The 19833-nt window shown below is 35.1% G+C and overlaps 1 protein-coding gene across 1 annotated transcript in view; it reads right to left on the bottom strand.

Annotated features, from left to right (window-relative positions):
• Nucleotides 1-19833, bottom strand: part of GRM3 (glutamate metabotropic receptor 3) — a 114378-nt gene that overhangs the window by 68619 nt on the left and 25926 nt on the right. Inside the window, exon 2 of the mRNA XM_074195167.1 lies at nt 15764-16619. Within this exon, the coding sequence (XP_074051268.1) occupies nt 15764-16619 (856 nt within the window). The remainder of the gene's footprint in view (nt 1-15763; nt 16620-19833) is intronic.

The following is a 19833-nucleotide window of genomic DNA, read 5'->3' as shown; positions in this document are numbered from 1 at the left end:
CTTTGTGGACTATATAGATAAATTTATGTTTGAAATAGGTTATTATCCATTCCAACTTCCTCAACTCATCCTCTTCCAGATGTTTCCCTTAAGGTGAATTTCGCAAGAATAGAAATGCTCTGGACAATCTTATTATGAGCCCTGAGCCAAATGACATTCTGCTCAATGCCCGCTGAAGCAGGACTGGAGGACAAGAAACAGTATCAACTACATTAAAATTTTATGAAGTAGAGAAAAATGATTCACTGTTGTGGTATTGTTAAAAGATGGAGATAAGAAACTGAACTGAAATGACTTTGTGTGTGTGTGTGTGTGTGTGTGTGTGTGTGTGTGTGTGTTGGGGAAAGAAAGGAGTGAAGAAAGTTAGCTGGGAAGAAAGATCTATAGCTTGAGGGATCATATGAATCATCATTTTCCTCATTTTATGAATGAGGAAATTGAGGTCTATTTAAATGACTTGTCCAAGGTCATATTGGTAGAAACAAAAGTTACTGGTAATAACTAAAGTAATAGTAAGTGACAGTCAAAATTCAAACTCAATTCTTATTTCTAGCAGTAGCTGAATTGAAAATCTTTAAGAAAATTGAAGTTTTTTAAAAAAATTAGTAGCTATTTCATCTATGTAAAATGTCTTTCATTATATACAAGTTATTTTGGGTTGACAGTCACATAACTGGCACATGGCCTTTATGGATGTCATCTCATTAGCTATAATGATAAATTTTTGACAGGGTGAAAATATAAGAATAGTAATAGCCTGCTGAATCTTTTCCTTCCAGGTTAAGTATTTTCATATTCTTCAACCAAGCTAATAATTTTTCTGTGTACTCTCCAAGCTAATAATAATAACAATAATTAATAATGACAACAACATTTTCATATTGCTTTAGGGTTTGCAAAGCACATGCCATATTATCTTATTTGATGCTGGCATACCTGGGAGGTCGTTGTTCTCATTATCTTCATTTTTCAGTTGCGGATACTGAGACAGAGAAGTGTGACTTGTCCAGAATCACACAGCTAGTAAATATGGCTTCATTTGAACTCCTTCTTGACTCCAAGTTCAGCACATTCACTACTCTAACACCTATCTTCTAAAATTGTTTTGAAACTATGTCACCCAAAATAAAACATACCATTATCTTGGCATTTTTTAAACTAAGGTGAGTAGAGGGAGACTATCACATTATTCCTACAAGTTACACTTCTCCAAAAAAAAAAAAGGAATCTAAACATGTATTAGCTTTTCTTGGCTGTCACATCACATTATTGATTCATCTTAAGCTGGCAGTGTCCTCGGATCTCTTTTTGACAATACACTGTCTGACAATCTCTCCTTTCTTATACCTGTGAATTTAACTCTTTAAAATACCAGTATAAGCCCCAAATATAAACACTTATCCCTACTGGATTTTATCTTGTGAGATTCAATGTAATGCTCCAACTTGCCATCATCTTTTTGAATTCTACCATATTTAGTGGGTTAGTGAAAACTCCCAGTTTTGTCTCATCTGTAAAGTGCGATTACCATGCCCATCTATATATTTACCCAAGTTGTTGATAAAAGTAATAAATAGCACTAGGCTAAGATGAGATTTCTAGAGCATTTAAATGGGTGACTTCTGGTCAATTTGACATTGAATGTCTCTTGAATTTGGCTATAAGAGCTTGAAATTCTTCTAACTGTTCCATCATCTAATATACATCTCTCCATCATTTTTATGCTTTGAGACAAAAAATTCTTTGCTAAAATTTAGGTGAGTTCTATATATAACATTCTCCACTTTAACACTCTGCTAACCCTGTCAAAAAATGGAAGTAAGGTTTATCTGGCATAAACTCTTCTTGATGAAATTTTGTAATTATGACTTCCTTTTCTGGATGCTCAATAATAATCTTTTAAAAAAATCTTTTCCAGAATTATACCAGGAATTGAATTCAAATTCATTTACTATAATAGTGTTTAGAAGCTCTGTTCTCTTCTTTCTTTTTTTAAAAAGGAAATCTGTATAATTGACCTTCTCTAGTCCTACTGTACCTTTTCCATTCTCCACAGTCTTTCAAGCATCACTTGAAGAGGCTCCTCAGTCAGCTCTTTGAATACCAGAGGGTTTGGTTCATCTGGGCTAGGTGATTTGAGTCTAACTAGGTGCTCTCTTGTTATTCCTTACTTATCTTGGGTATTAATTTCTTTTAAAAACTTTTGATCTGTCTTTACCTTTCAAGAATCATTCTTTTTGAACAGAAAGAAGCAAAATGAGAATTGTGGGAATTGGAAAAATGGGGTTGCTGGTTGAAATTCTAGCCTTAAGAGAGTTATCCAGTGGAACTGAGAAGCTGAGTGCTTTATAACCATCCAGGGACACACCATCTTTTCAGTCATCCAATCTTAATATCACCTTTCATAACTACCTCTTAACCACTCCAATCTTGGCATTTCTACCTCTAGAACACCTTTTCTCTACCTACATATCCATCCACCATCCTAGTTTTTTTTTTTTTTTTTTGCAGTTGTTGCTCTGTTGTTTTAGTATGTGACTCTTTTTTGACCTCATTTTTGAGTTTTCTTGGCAAAGGTACTGGTGTGGTTTGCCATTTCCTACTCTAGTTAATTTTAAAGATGAGGAAACTGAGTTAACAGAGTTAAATGACTTGCTCACACACAATAAGAAATTTGACTTTTACAATTTTTTCCCCTAATCTTACTTCCCTCTCCCCACCCCCCACAGAAGGCAGTCTGTTAGTCTTTACATTGATTCCATGTTATACATTGATCTGATCTCCTTTCAAAACCAGTTTCTAATCTTACCTGAATGAGGAAATGTTTACTAATAGGTGGAACATGAATTCTTCATCCCAAACACAGGTAGCAAGTTGAGTCTTCCTGACTTTAGACCTTTCCCTTTGCTCACTGTGCTACCTGGATGCCCTTACCATCATAGTTTAGAATCTCATCACTTCTCATCTGCTCTGTTGTGATATTATTTTAATGGACCTTCCTGCTTTCATTCCTTTCTTATTTCAGTACAACTCTCATATAGTTGCTAAAATGACTATAACATTCACCTTTTTTTTTTTTTTAAATAAACTGTAGTAATCTCTGTTACCTCTGAGATCCAATAAGAACCTCTCTGTTTGGCATTTAAAATGCCTTACAATGTCTCCAAACTATTTTTTGAGTTTTATAATAATTTGCTCTCCTTCACACATTCTACTCTCCAGTCAAACTGGTACAGTTGTGAGTCATACATAACTTACTACTTCCCATCTACTTGGCTTTGTACTGGCTTTTTCCCCATGCTTGGAATGCATTTCCTCTTTACCTCTGTCTTTTAAAATTCCTAGTTTCCTTAAAGGCTCATTTTAAGTGCAACCTTCTACATAAAGTTATTCCTCATCTTGATCTCTGTAAATGCTTGTACTCCACCTGCCTCCCTCAGCAAATTCACTTGGTATTTATTCTGAAGATGCCTACATGTTGTCCTTCAGAATAGAATGTAAGTTTCTTGAGGTCAGGAACTCTTACATCTGTGTCCTTAACTCTATTACTCAGCATGGAGTCTTACTATATAGTAGACACTCAATGAATGTTGATTAATTTTATAGTGTAATGACTAATTTGCTGACTTTAAGATCATGTAGAGATGGGTTCAGATCCCACCTCTGTAACCTACTAGATTGTCACATTAGAAATAACTCTTAATAGAATGTCACACTTTGGACAAATCACTTATCCTCTATGAGCTTGAGCTTCCTCATCTGTAACATGAGGGAATTTGCCCTAGATGGGTTCTAAGTCACTTTCTGGATTTAAATCTAAGATCTCAAGATTAATTTCCAAGGGTCATGTCCACAGTCTCACAGTTTAGAAGGTGTCAGAGAAAGGGCCTGAAGTAAAGTATTTCAGACTACAAAAATAGTCCTCCATTTACTATGCCAAATGATTTCTTTTAAAGTTTAAGATCTGGAGCTAAATCCTGAGTTTAACTTCTGCAATTTAACATGAAAATTAATTTGGGTTTGCTTAGTTCATAGATATAACAGAGAAAATGAATTCCATTTTTGGATGGTTACTTAGACACAACAGTCATCTATCTTTATTGTTATAAGAAATTAAAATGCTTAAAAAGTTTCATTATTTTGATGGCTACAATCTGAGAATAAATCTCTCTTTGCCTTTATCTTCTTGTTGGTCTTGAATACAAACCTGGAACTCTTTCCCATTCTAAATTCTTCAAAATTTTCTGATCTGTTTTCTTTCTTTTTTGAAAGATTTTATTTATTTTGAGTTTTACCATTTTCCCCCTAATCTTACTTCCCTCTCCCCATCTCCCACAGAAGGCAGTGTGTTAGTCTGTTTCCATGGTATACATTGATCTGATCTCCTTTCAAAACCAATTTCTAATCTCACCTGAATTAGGAAATGTTTACTGATAGGTGGAATATGAATTATTCATTCCAAACACAGGCAGCAATTCCTAGTTTGCTTTTATGTTATAAAATAAAAGCAGATGACTAATAACCTGGTTTATAGGTTGCTCTGATCAAGACAACAAGTCACCATTATTACTCAAATGCTCTCTGTTAGTCATCTCAGTTCAACAAATATTGATTAAATGCTTACCAATCAAAAAAAAATAAATCAAACAACCAATTGGCAATTTCTAAAGGTCTATTATATGCTGTACCGGAGATATAAAGACAAAAATGAAATAGCCTCTGTCCTCAAAGCTTACATTCTATGCTGGAGAAAACATGAATAGTATGTACAGTTGCATACAAATTTTTTACAAAATAGACTTCATGCAGAGAATGAATCTTAAAGGTGACAAATGATTCTAAGAGTTAGAGCTAAGGAAGCTCCGTAATCTAGGCAAAGAAGATAGTCATTGTAAAGGTTTGGAAGTTGGAAATTGAGTGTCATGTAAGAAGAATGGTTTGTAAAAAGCCTAATTTGATTGTACCCAGAGGAACTAAAGGAGAATCATGTTTAATAAATCTGGAACGATAGATTGGGTCTAGTACCATTAAGGTATTTGTCCTAGGAATGCAGACAGAATTAAACAAAACAAAATCTCATGACCTTGAGAAGTTTATACTTATTTACTTCTATTTGGAGTAATTGAGGTCCAGAGAGGCTACTAGATACTTTTCCATAAGTCACACATGAGAAAAACTGAGAATTAAAAAGGGCATTTTTGACTTAACTTTTGTGTCATTGTTACTGTTTAATCATTTTTTCAGTGTGTTGGACTCTGTGCGACTCCTTTTAGAATTTTCTTGGCAAAAAATACTAGAGTGGTTTGCCATTTTCTTCTCCATTTCATTTTATAGATGAGGAAACTGATGCAAACAGGGATAAGTGACTTGCCCAGGGTCGTAAAGCTAATAAGTATCTGAAGCTTGATTTGAAGTCGGGAAGATGAGTCTTCTTAACATTAGGCCTGCCACCCTATCCACTGTGCCACCTGGATGACCATTATGCCTGTACCTTTAACAAATACATTTCCAAACATTCATAGAGGGATCATACTATGACTTCAGTGGTCAGCCTTCACTCTGCCTTGAGCTTGGCTATTTTTTTTTAAAGCAGAGGTTATTATATTGCTCTTCTCTCAATGAAAACAAGAAGGGAAAAGCACTGGTCTTGGAGAACTCAGTTCTAGCCTTGGCTTGGAAAGCTAACAGTTATGTCATATGGCATCAGTGTCTAGGGGGAATGCAGGCATCCTGAGGACAAGGTACTGTTTTAATTATGACTTTATGTCCCCAGGTCCTAGTGTACACTATCTGTTACCTAATGATGGTTTAATAATCCTTGTTGAATTGACTTTAAAATTGCTTTTCTCATCTATAATCACTTGGTTTTCTTATCTATAAAATGTAAATAATATCACCTAACCAGCCTATCTCACAGGGTAAGGTGTGGATCAGATGTGGCAATGAATGCATACAGTATAGAACCCAAACAAATAAAAAGTATTATTATTAATAAATTTAGGCTTTTGGCAAATGCTCACATAGGGTTTTAATGTTTACAAGGCACTAACTTGAATGTGCTTTCTTTTGATGAGTATCCTCAAAATGACAAGTAAATAACTTCATTACATTCAATTTAACAAACATTTAACTAATTGCTGAGGATATAAAACTTTTAGTCTCCCCCCACCCCCACCCCCAAGGAGTTTACACTGGGGAAATGAGGGAGTGGAGGAGAAGCATATTCAGCATGTCCATTGAAATGGAAAATACATTGAACTTCTACCCTGATGAAATCACAGGTCTGGCCTAAAAACAGATAGCAGGATTTTTTGAGGAAGGAGTGAACTCTAACTGGGGCCTTAGGGAAAGACAAGTAATGAAGGAAGATAAGAAGGGCCTTCACTGCAGGCAATGTGGAAGTAAGGGTCTCAGATGAATTCAGATCCTTCCCCTCCATTATGAGAAAATGAAATTTAAAGCTATAGGCTGGCCCTCAAGGAGCCATATTTATTAATTCAGTTCCTGACTTAGTAATTTAGCTCCCTTCACTTAAATTTAGAAGAAATCAAGTGCAAAGCTGAGGAATGGAAGAAAGATTCTCTTATCCCTACACTTAACAACTTGTTTGATCCTGGGAAAGTTACTGAATATACCTCAGTCTCCTCATTTGTAAAGTGAGGACTAGATGGCTTCTAGACCATCTAGTGCAATTCTAATCCTTTTCTTTAACCCTTTTAAATGTTACATTTTTTGGCACATCCTTTTTTTTATGAATAATTAAAATAAAGTTGTATCAATGAGTCAAATTTCTAGGGTATTCATACTGAAAAGTTCAGTAACTAAATAAATTCAAGGTCAAGTGCTGTGCTTACAAGGAATAACTCACTCTTAAAAACTGCTTCTTTTATGGAACAATTCTGTGCATCTGTGAGAAAATCTTTTGAGATTATTGGAATAGGATAAGGCAAAGAACGAAGTTAATGAAACATAGGGGACTGAATTTATAATCCATTAAAATGCAAGTTCCTTGAGGGAACATACTGAGCCCTTAATAAATCCATGCTGTGATTTTAGTCATAGAATCATACAATGAGAACTGGAAGAGCCCTCTTAAACCATCTAGTCTAAGCTTTTCATTTTATAAATGAAGAAACAAAGGCCCAAGTTCATTAGGTGAATGGAGCAAGATCACATTGGCAATAAGTCTCAGAGAGGACTCTGAACCCAGATCTCTCAATAAAGTCAATGCCTTGTCATTTTATTGCACCAAATCCCTGACCCTACAAAGGAATTTTTTAGAGCTACAGACAAAAAGAAGTCCTAAAGACTACTATACTTTTAAAAGGTATTTAGAAGGGGATAATTCAGAATATTCTCCTTCCTTCAGGATATGGTAAATTCATTCCAAAGGGTATTTGCTCATGTTTTCTTGGAGACAAAAGGAAGAAAGGCGCAATAGTTAATGGCTACCAATTTCTGCCTTTTTAATGTCATGGAAAGGACCCTGGATTTTGAATACGCATATGTCCATCCAAATCTCCTTCATAGTTTAAATCTTAATCTGTCCCTTGCTCTTTATCTGAGATGGGATAAGTCATTTAACCTAGCTTGGTCTCAATTTCTTCATTTGCAAAATGAAAGCCTATTCTAGGTGGTCCTTCCAGCCCTTAGTCTTTAATCCTATAATTTTATCCCCCCTTTTCCAATTCTAATATCTCCAGTCTCCAACAGTTGTATTCTATGCCTTGTCATCATAGAAATCTGCCTAACTTCCTAGGCAATGTCAATTTGACCTGCCATAGATAATTCTTTGTCTAGTCCATCTCCCAGAATAGCAAGTGAGATAACAATATCTTTTCTTTAGGGTCCTTAGCAGAGATTCCTCATATGAGGCCCATGAACAATTTAAAAAATTTTTTGATATTTACATTTTAAAACTATTGTCTTTCTTGGTAATCAAATGCATTCTAGTTTATGCATTTAAAAACATTATTCTGAGAAGAGGGTCTACAGGCTTACACCAGACTACCAAAAGATCCACAAGACAGAAAAAATTAAGAAACTGATCTTTAGGGATGGAAACCACCCATTTCTACCAAGTTTTCTCATTCATCTGAAAACTTGTCCTATTTTACACTTTCTTCTTCTAGTTCAAATCTAGAGCAATGAGTGGGTTGCCTGAAGGTGCAAGCATGTGGGAAAACAAATATGCAGATACTCTATCCAGAGTGCAGGGCCACATGGAAGAATGCCTGGCTTTGGATTTCTGTTCCTGTTTCAACACACCCTCTCCTACCTCACTGGAAATGTTTCCTTTGTCCTTCTTTAAGTTTCAACACAGAACTCATTATTTCCAAATGTAACAAAAGAGAAGCTGGAAATTTAGCAACAAAACAGTAATAATTATAATAACAGGAGCAGAACAGACCCCAAGTGTGGGAAAATGAGGTTAGTAGCAGGCAGCTGGTGTTCCATCCACTGAGTGACCTCGCAGCTGGAATCTTTTCTCCTGGTGCTAAGCCCCCATAAAACAGATGTGGAGCAGAGAGTAAACAAACAGGTTACATCATTTAGGATGCTCATATAAAGGCTGAGGCTTCTCATTATAAGCCCTAGGGAGCTGTCCAAAGAGAAAGGCAAAGAAAAAAAAAGAGAACATTTGTCTTTACATTTGGTGAGTTTTTGATCAGCAGAACTGGAAAACTTTTCTGGGCATTTGTGGGAACTACAAAAAGTTCAAGAGGAGGAAACAAGATCAAGGGCTATTTGCTCTTTCAGCAACTTCAAAGTTCATTCATCTAAATATGCTCTTACCATCTTGGCTTCCTTGCTGTGCCTTGGGTAAGCTGCATGCTTTTCAAGAGTGCAGACATGCTGGATGGGGCCAGCTGAAATATGTTCTGTGGAGGAGTGCCATAGCCCAGGAGAAAAAAAAAAAAGGAAAAAGAATGCTCTTGTTGGGCTGCCTTCCTTCTATGGCTACAAACCAAACCAGAAAAGAACCTCTTTGAGGATTTGTGTTGGAGGGATGTTGCTACGTGACTTCGAACAAATCACTGTTAGAGAGAATGGCTTATTTTTGTCTTTGTATCCCAATCTACCAGTAAAATGCATGACACAATTTAGATTCTTTGCAAATGTTTGTTGAATGATTTATCTAAGCAATGAGCAAGTTGTCTTAGAGATCCCTAAAAGTCCATGTCAGCCCCAATGATTTGTGAATCTATCCATGAATATTTTCTCTTTCTTCCTGGATGTTGGGAACAGTCATGAACATAAATGTAAGAGATGCCACAGTTGTTCAATCTAATGACCTGATTGATATTTGACAGTGGTACCAAGTATGTATGTGTATATAAAGGAGATTTTTCTTTGCCTCACAGCAGATGTGCCCAAGCCTGTCTGAACTAGTAGATGGTGCAAATGGATAAAGTAACAAGCCTAAAGTCAAGAAGACTTATCTTTCTGAGTTCAAATCTGGGTTTAGTCATTACCTGTGTGACCCTGGGCAAGTCACTTACCATGTTTACCTTAGTTTACTCATCTATAAAATAAACTGGAAAAGCATATGGCAAAGCACTTTAGTATCTTTGTCAAGAAAACCCCAAATGAAAAGTAGAATTCCACAGAAATGACTAAACAGTAAAAATGGAAGATTCTCTTTTGTATTTTGTTGAAGGAACATTGAAGTGATAGAGGGACTTTTGAGGTAGGATGCTGGCTCTACCATGTAGAGAAGGTAGAGAGAGCTGTCAACTTGGGAAGCTTTGACTCAGTCCTTCCCACTCAGGACTGAGTATGTGTGCATATTCTCTTGCTCTGTCACTGATTGATTGTGTGATCTTTAGTAGTCCTCTCTCATTTTCACAGCTTGGTTTTCCCCATCCAAGAAGTATCTATCCCTATTTACTAGGCCTTTAAAGCACTTTGAGATTCTCAGGAAACCATATTTCTCAGTAGCAGGGAGTCCTTGCTTCTTCCCTTTGAAAGATCATATGATATTTTCTGGTTGTGACATCTTGAGTAGCTCACATAGTAACTCAGTTCTCTATCTGCAAATTGAGGATTTTAAAGTTAACCTATTCTATTTCTTATCTGTAAAATACAGATTGTATTGTAAAATCCAACAGGTGTTGGATTAGCTGACCTTTAAGACCTATCCATTCTATAAGTCTGTGCTATAAGGTATTTAGGTATTACAGCAGAGAGAGAGAGTGTGTCAGAATTGGCGTCAGGAAGACCTATGTACAAATTTGGCCTCAGACTCTTAGCAATTGTGTGATCTTGAACAGGTCATTTATTCACTGTTTAGTTTTCTCCTCTATAAAGTGGACCGGACAAATCACATTAACTTCTATCTGCCTCAAGTTCCTCTCCTATAATATGGGGCTAATTCATAGCAGGGACCTCTAGGTTGGTTGTGGAGACAAAAATGAGATAATATCTATAAAGGTCTTTGAAAACCAAAAAATACTATATAAAAGATAGCAATAATAATGGACATTTACATATTAAAGTTATATTATCTCAAACTAACCTATTAAGATACCAGTGAGATAGATATTCCAGATATTATTATCCTCATTTTAAAAACAAGGAAATTAAGGATTAGAGAGATTAAGTAAGAGAGATGAGATTTGCTTCTATATTCCACCTCTAGTCCTTTATCCCTCATATACCATCTTACCTTTCTGTGCTATCCATTTAGCTAATTAATTAATTCAACAAATATTTATTGAATACCTACTATGTACAAAGCTTTATGCTAAGCATTGAAGAATTGGGTGGGAAGGAGGACATAAATTTAAGATAAACCCTGGTTCTTGCCTTCACTGAGCTTGCTATTTAGGTAGGTAAGACATAAATCACTTTAATATCCAGCACTGCATGACTGGATAAGCAGAGATACAAAATACTAATTTATTTATTTATTTCCTAGGAATACTGTTCAACATAGTATATAGGGTTTTATATATATATATATATATATATATATATATATGTATATATATATGTAATATATATACATATATGAAAATAGAGAACTAAAATTACATAATTAGTTTAATATCTAATAATTAAGTAATCAAATGAATTCATCCTATTGCTTAATTGCCTTAAAAACCATATAAAACAAAAAACAATTTAAATTTAATATTTATTTTTGAACTTTGATGACTGTCATTTTATTCATTTAATTTTTATGAACATTTTTTGTTTTAAGACACTTTCATTTCCAGATATATGCCTCACCCTTTTCCTACCCAGAGAAATAGCTCTGATAATAAAGAATATAAAAGAAAAGAAAAAGAAAAGGTAAAGTTCTAAGATACTAAGATACTAAGCAATATATCATTTGAATCTGACAGTATATTCAATTTCTATCTATCTCTCCAGAGAAGAGAAAGGAGTACATTTGCTTACCTCACCTCTGGGACTAAGTAAGGTTGGTGATTACAAAATAATTTTTTTTTCTTTTCTCTTAAGTCAAAAAGTCCATATTGGGCACTGAAATTATGGATAGAAGACTGTTTCTACTCTATTTCCAAATTCTGATATTTGGAAAGATCCCAATGAAATTGGGAAAGGGGGAGGTTCCCAGGCCAGAATTATAAAATAAAATCCCTGAAAATATATGCTTTGAGATTGTTGACCCATGGATGGATCTTGTCCATTCAATTATTTTGGCATGGAATTCCCAGAAATATTAGTATTTCAAAGGCACACAGAATACTGGTATAAAAAAGAAAAGAATTTGATTTCAGATGTAATGATGGAACATGACAAAGAGGAATATCTCTAAGAACTAGGAATTTGAGAGAAATCACGAACTGCAAGTGTATTTCGCTTTTTGTACTTGATATGTTCCTGAACTTTTCTTAATGCAACTGAAAATGTATATGCAAATTGAATTCTTACAAATGAAATAATATTTTAAATTTAACTAGGAAGTTTGCTATTTGTGGAAATTGTCTTATAAGATGGAGTTTTTTGAAAGTTGTTAATTTTTGTAAATCTGTGTTTTCACACATAATTTCTATGCTGAAATCAATATTATAAAGACAAATATCTATGGAAGATTTAGGAACTCTGATCATTCAATGACCAGCAATGATTCCAAAGGATTCATGATGAAATGATACCCCTGCTGAATAGATAGATGATGAAGTCTGAGTGCAGATGGAGTTATAATTTGGGAAAGACATTGTTGATCTCATAACTTGATTTTGTTTGACTACACATTTGTCAAAGAAAATTTGTATTTCTGGATTTCCAAATGAGGGAGATGGTTAGTAGAAGTGAGAGAGTTTTTTTTTTTTTTGACCTTAAAATTAAAACATAATAAATGAGAAAATCTTCTATAACACAAAGCTTAAGTGCTTAATAAATGTTTGTTGATTGATCAACCCACAAAAACAAAAGACAATTACAATAAAACTTTGCCGTATCAAATAGATGAGCTGAAGATTATGGAAAGAAGCTCTTTTTCATTTCAAAGAAAGTCTCAGGGTTAACATGTGGAATTTGTGACTGGATTAGATTTTTTCCCCCCAACTCATTTTCACAAACATTTGAGTGTCTACCATGGATGTGTCTAGCACCATACAGAGTCTATTTTTTTCTGGCTTTAGCACATTCTTGATATCTTAGGATCTTACAGTCTTGTGGAGATTCTATGTTCCTAAAATGATGAAATGAATTTGTGTAATATAATTGCAATTCATTCCTCAGAATCAAATATAAATTTCATAAAACATTCACATTTCCTTATTCTTGCAAACACAATCAGCTCATATTTTTATTCTTTTCTTCTAATGTCCTTTCTTTCCTTCCATTATATACTTGGCCTTTTTTATACTGTTTTAAAAGATATTTATGTGTTTAGTTATTTCCACAACAAATCTTAGCAATTTATTCCATTGCTTACCCTTTATCACTAAGAAAATATTCTCGCTAGGAGTTTCAACCCCTCCCCTCCCCCAAACACACCTTTTCCCTTTCTGTAGTTTAAGTTCATTTCTTCTTGTGCTAAATCTCTGCAGAAAGGGGGAGTAACTAGTGGTGTTGCACAAATGGAAAATGACATCACAAAGTAGGATCACTGGAATCAAATCTCTGTAACCAGCTGAATTATAGGACTGAAGCCCATAACAGCATCATGGAGGCTTACAGAACAACAATTAACTTTATTGTCTAGTTCATGATATTCTTCTTGCCTTGACTTGGCCAGTGAGGGTGGTGAACTGGGAAATGCTATGTTCATGTGCAAAACAACAGCTCTGTTTCAAGAGTACCAGAGACAGAGAACAAGGAAAGGGTGGGAAAAGGAAGGAAAGAAATGGAAAGAATGAAAGAAAGAATGAATGAGTTAGGAGGAATGGGCAAGTGACCTCAAAATGAAAAAAAAATATATAAAGAAAAAAATCATGTGTATTTTTAGAAATATAAATGGATAGTACGTGAATAAAATGCAGTGTGCACATAAAAATGTTTGTTTAGAGTAGAACAAGCTAAGAACATTCAACTTTATTTCCTCTTCTAAATTAGTCTGTTCTAATTTCTTATGACAGTGGGAATTCTACTGAAGCTATTTAATAACAAAAATAGTAATAACAAAACAATAATAATAATTAGATTTTATATATTACCTTAAGATTTATGAATATCCTCTCATTTGGTCCTCACAATAACCCTAGGTAACAATTATTATTATTCTCATTTTACAAATGAAGGAACTCTGACCACAAGAGGTTAAGTGACATGCCTAGGGTCCTAAAGCTAGTAAGACTCTAAGACCAGACTGGGAACTTAAATGACTTCCTAATTTTAGGTCTAGCCTTCTACCACTGTAATACCTAAATAACAGTAACTAATAAATTACAAATATATCCCCTTTTTAAAAATTTATTATGTTTTTATGACACACAGTGATACATAAGGTAATCTTTCAGGATTATTACTGACAACCCATTTTCAGTGCTCTGTGTGTCTGTGTGTGTGTGTGTATGTGTGTGTTCATGTATGTAATGAAAGAAGTGATCTAGATTTAGAGGACCTGAGTTCAAATCCCACAAATAATACTTACTACTTGTATGAATTTAAGGGAGTCATTTAACTTTCTTGAGTCCCAGGTTCCTCATCTGTGAAATGAAGTGATTGAACTAGATGTTCTTTGAGGTACTCTCTGGGTCTGTATCTAGGAGCCTAAAAGCAAGTCTAACAAGCAAGTATTGAAACTCTTGTAGCTCTCAGTACAACATTGGCATCCAAGTCAATGCTTTCTAGAAGATTACATGTTACTTCTTCCTTTTTCTCAGTGATCTGAGAACATGACTTTCTGTATCTTTGAATGGAAGGCATTTTATGAAAACTATTCAGGCTAGGATAGCTCTCCAATAACATGCAAAATGATTTGCATTTCAGTCTAATGCCATTATTTGATGATTGTAATATTTTGGTGAGTAGTAATCATATCTATCTTTAAATGATTTTGATTTGAGTGTCAATATTCAAAGGAAGCACCTTTGACATGAATATGGAAGAAAGATAAGGAGTTTCAAGTTTTTTTTTTTATCTCTTTGGGACTATACTAAAGACTTGAATTACCATATTTAGAAATAACTTCCTTATAAGCAAATGCCACCTTGAGACTCTGCAGGTAAGCACATTTGAATGGCTTTGATCTATCTCCAAGTTTCAGGTTTTTTCAAGATTGCTACAAAACAGAAACAAAGCCTCAGCTCAATCTATTCACTGAGCAGTATCTTGTCACCTATTTGCATGCATATATGGAAATTACACAATAGGAGAAACAAAATGCCTATATAGCACTATGATCTGGGTCTCTCTCCCTTTCACTCTTTTCCTAATTAGTCCAGAAAAGAATGTGATTCTCCCCCCCCCCCACCTCCACCCACTGTGGAAGTTAGGAGATTCTTTGACTCAAATTTTCCTTAAGGGATATCTGAGTTTTTTATATCCACATTATTCAGAGATTCACCTGGAGGAGTCAATAAGATTAAATGTCCAGTGTAATATCCTGAGGTCAGTGTTCAAGAGGGGATCAAATATAATGAGTCCCACATTTAAGAGGGAGCTGCAGGAAAAGCACAGGTCGATCTTGGGTTATTACCTAGTATATCTATCTGGGGCAGCTAGGTGGCACAGTGGATAAAGCACTGACCTTGGAGTCAGGAGGGCAGTTTGAATCTGACCTCAGACACTTGCCTCTTACTAGCTGTGTGCAAGTCACTTGACCCTGACTGCCTCACATCCAGGGCCATCTCCAGTTATCCCAATTCATATCTGGTTAATGGATCCAGAGCACCCCCGCCTCACTCAAATCCAATTTATGTGCTTGTCATGGCATCACCTCCCTGATGTCATCTTCAAGAATGAAGGAACAAACATCATCATCATAAGGGAATGTCTTGTTAGGTATACTACTACTACTACTACTACTACTATTACTACTACTACAACTAATATTTGTTCTTCATTTTGTCAAAAAAGACCATGATATCAGGGAGATGATGCCATACATGCCTGTCACCAGTCTCACTTTCTCCTCCAGTCTGATGAAACCTCCTTAGCAGTTTGATGAAACCTATGGGCCCCTTATCAGAATAGGTTTTTAAAAAAGGCATCAAATAAAATACATAGGATTATAATCACATATAAATATTAAAAAAAATAACTCATGTAACCTAGATCAAGAAACTTAGGCTTAAAACATCCTAGAAAATTCACCAACAAGGAGGAATTAAAGTTACATATTTACCTGTGAAATTGATTTTTAGCAAGTAGTCTGTGTACAACTTTTTCCCATCTAGAATCTTCATGGCTTCACAGAGCTTGGTGGTGTTTGGGCAAAGGGTCCTCTGCATCTTGTGTAGAGCATGGGCCATGGCATAGACAGCATTCACCACAAACATGATCTTGGACTCCTGCTCATAATTAGTACTATCAATAGTTAGATGCTTGTCACAGGCCCTTCGATGTGACCTTTTGCCCTGTAGGCTGCATTGGAACTTCTGTTCCCAGAAATCTCTAAACCAGGGATTTCGGTGATTGTTGTAAGGATTGAGGCTCTGGAAGTAACGGTCAAACTCACGGATGGGATGGGAAGCGAGTTCTAAGGTGATAGCTCCATAGGCTACATGCTCATTGCCCTTGATGATGCTCTCCTGGGCACCCCACCCATCGCTGGCGATCCATGTGAAGGAAGCATTGAAGCGGCTTGCTGCAGCAATCAGCTCCCGGGAGTCATCACTCCTCATAAAGAGGACCACTACTCGAGCATTGGGCTTTTGGAGCAGCTCCCGGATGACACTGTCATAGGACTTTCGGATGTTGGATCTGCCTACCTTTTCAGAGGTGGCAATGCAGATGTTGCGTAGACGAGCCTCCTGCTCGAAGGCCTCAATTCCTGTCTCACCATAGTCACCTTCTGAGGCCACGGTTGACACATAAGTCCAGTTGAAGAAACGTAAGATCTCAGCCATGGCCTTAGCCTGATAGAAATCTGGAGGCACAGTCCTGGCAAAGTAATCATAGCGTGACTTGTCGCTAAGTTTGGCACTGGTGGATGCGTAGCTTATCTGGGGAATCTGGAAGAGCCTTAGCAGGTTTGCCACCTGTTTTATATAAAATAATAATGATAATGAAAATAAGAATAAGATAAGGATAACAATATCTCATACATTGAAAGCTTTAATAATAAATTTTGATGTGCAGGGAACCTTACAGATCATCTAGTCTAGTTCATTCATTTTATTTATTTTATTTTTGTTAGAAAATAGTTAAATTTATATATTTATTATGATTATGATTTTTTTTTGAGGGCAAGCCCAAGTATCTCTAAGTCATGGACCTAATCCTACTAGTGGTTGGCCCGGAAAAATTTGCTCCATTTCTTTTTTAAAATTTAAATTTTTTTAAACATTCTTTTTCTCTTTAAACTTTGAGTTCCAAATTCTCTCCCTCTCTCCCATTCCTCCCCCCACCCAGTGAGAAGACAAACAAAATGACATAAATTTTATATATATGAACTTGTGCAAAACATGCCTCTATATTAGTCATATCACAAAAAGCAACAATAACAAAAAAACTAGACAGTTATTCTTCGACTTTTTTTTTAGATTTTTCAAGGTAATGGGGTTAAGTGGCTTGTTCAGGGTCATACAGCTAGATAATTATTAAGTGTCTGAGGCCAGATTTGAACTCAGGTACTCCTGACTCCAAGGCCGGGTGCTCTATCCACTGCTCAACCTAGCCACCCCTTATTCTTCAATTTTCACTCAATGTTTATCAGTTCTCTCTCTCTGGAAATGAATAATAATTTTTCACCATGAGTCCTTTGGAATTGTCTTGGATTTTCATATTGATCAGAGTAGCAAGTCTTTCACAGTTCATCATCATCATTAGAACATGCTGTTACTATGCATAATCATCTCCTAATTCTTCTTCCTTTACTTTTCAACATTTCATATGGGTCTTCTTTTTCCCTGATCAACCCTCCCTCATAATTTCTTATATCACAATAAGACTCAATAATAATCATATATCACAATTTGTTCAGTCAAGTATTCCCTAAATATCCAGTTCTTTTCCACCATAGAAAAACTGCTATAAGAATTGTTGCACACATAGATTTTTCTCCTTTTTCTTTCATCTTCTTGTGGTACAGACCTAGTAGTGTTATTGCTGGGTCAAAAGATATACAGTTTATAGTCCTTTGGGTATAGATCCAAATTGTTCTTCAGAATGATTCAACAAATTCATAACTCCACCAACAGTTTATTAGTATACCTATTTTTGCTCAATCCCTTCAGCACTTATCATTTCTGATGGGAATGAGGTGGTTCCTCAGTTTTAATTTGCACTTATTTAATGAATGATGATTTAAAACATTTTTTCACGACTCTAGATAACTTTAATTTCTTTTTTCTAAAATCTGCCTGCTGATATGCTTTGGCCATTTATCAATTGGGGAATGCCTCTTATTCTTATAAATTTGTATATATGAAAAATGGGGCTTTAATAGAAAATCTTGCCTTAGAAATTTTTGATATTATTCATTGACTATGGTACCTTAGAATAAAATGTAGTTTCCCCTGTCTTTTTTAACTTCAGCTGAAGCTTTAAGTCTGCATGTCTTTCTGTTTCAAAAGTGTCTCTCGTAAATAACATATAGTTGGATTTTGGTTTCTAATACAATTTTTTTTATCCATTTCCATTTTATGGGTGAATTCATCATCCATTTCACATTCAGTCATGATTATGAACTGTGTATTTTCCCCCATCCTATTTTCTTCTATTTATCTTGCTCTCCTATTTCCAATTGTATCAGATTGTGTGTGTGTGTGTGTGTGTGTGTGTGTGTGTGTGTGTGTGTGTGTGTGTGTATTCTCTCTTTGAACCAGTTCCAATGAGAATGAGGTTCAGGTACTTCTTGCCATTCCAATATCCCCCCCATAAAAGCTATTCCTTGCATGCCTTTTTTTGAGAAATGGAGAAATGGAGAAAAATTTCTCCATTCTATTTCTCCCTTTCCCTTTTCCCAGTGCTTGTTTCTTTCTTATTCTTTCATTTTGGGGGGTGATTATCCCAACATAATTTACTCACACTTATGCCCTCCTACCTGCCCTAATAATAGTAAAGTTCTTACTATTTACAAATATCAGCTTCCCATGTAGGAATGTAGCAGTTTAAACATCTTTTATGCTTTCTCTTACATGTTTATCTTATGTTTCCCTTGAGTCTGGTGCTTGAATGTTAAATTTTCTATTCACCTTTGGTTCATCAGGCTTGAGAGTTATGAATTTCATTGAATATAAATGTTCTCTCCTAAAGGATTAAGACTCAGTTTTGTTGGGTAGAAAATTCTTGGTTGGAATCCTAGCTCCTTTACCTTCCAAGATCTCATATTCTGAGTTCTCTGCTTCTTTTACCTGGAAGCTGCTAAATTTTGTGTGATCTTGACTATGACTCCACAGTATATGAATTGTTTCTTTCTGACTACTTGCAACATTTTTCTCCTTGACCTGGGAGCTCTTAAATTTGATTATAATATTCCTGGAAATTTTCATTTGGGGATATCTTTCAGGAGGTGATCACTAGATTCTTTCAATTTCTATTTTATCTTCTAGATCTAAGATCTTTTCTTGAAAATTTTTTGAAATATGGAGTCAAGGCTCATTTTTTTAATCATGGCTTAATAATAAGAATTCTTAAATTATCTCTCCTCAATCTATTTTCTAGGACAGTTGTTTTTCTGATGAAATAATTTCATATCTTCTATTTTTCATTTGTTTGACTTTGTCTTATTGTTTATTGATGTCTAATGGAGTTATCAGTTTCCATTTGCCTTTTAAGGAATAAGTTTCTTTAGTGAACTTTTGAACTTCTTTTACCATTTGGTAAATTCTGCTTTTTTTTTTTTTTTTTTTTTTTCCAAGGCAATGGAATTAAGTGATTTGCCTATGGTTACAGAACTAGGTAATGTTTAAATGTCTGAGGCTGCATTTGAACTTAGGTCCTCCTGACTCCAGGGCCAGTACTCTATCCACTGAGCCATCTAACTGCCCCAATTCTTCATTTTAAGGAGTTTTTTCTTCAGTGAATTTTTGTACATAGTTTTCCATTTGGCCTATTTTGTAAGGAGTTCTTTCCTTCAGTGAATTTTTCTGCCTCTTTTACCTTTAGACCAGTTCTATTTTTTAAAATGTTATTTTCTTTGCTTATTTTTCTACCTCTTTTACTAAACTGTTAATTCTCTTTTTTAAGAAGTTAAATATTTCCCCCAATTATATCTAAAAATAAATTTTAATATTTCTTTAAAAAAGTTTT

This window comes from Macrotis lagotis, chromosome 7, assembly GCF_037893015.1.
Source record: "Macrotis lagotis isolate mMagLag1 chromosome 7, bilby.v1.9.chrom.fasta, whole genome shotgun sequence".
NCBI classification, from domain to species: Eukaryota; Metazoa; Chordata; class Mammalia; order Peramelemorphia; family Peramelidae; genus Macrotis; species Macrotis lagotis.
The sequence above is the reverse complement of the archived record's forward strand: the minus strand, read 5'-3'. Positions and strand labels throughout refer to the sequence as shown.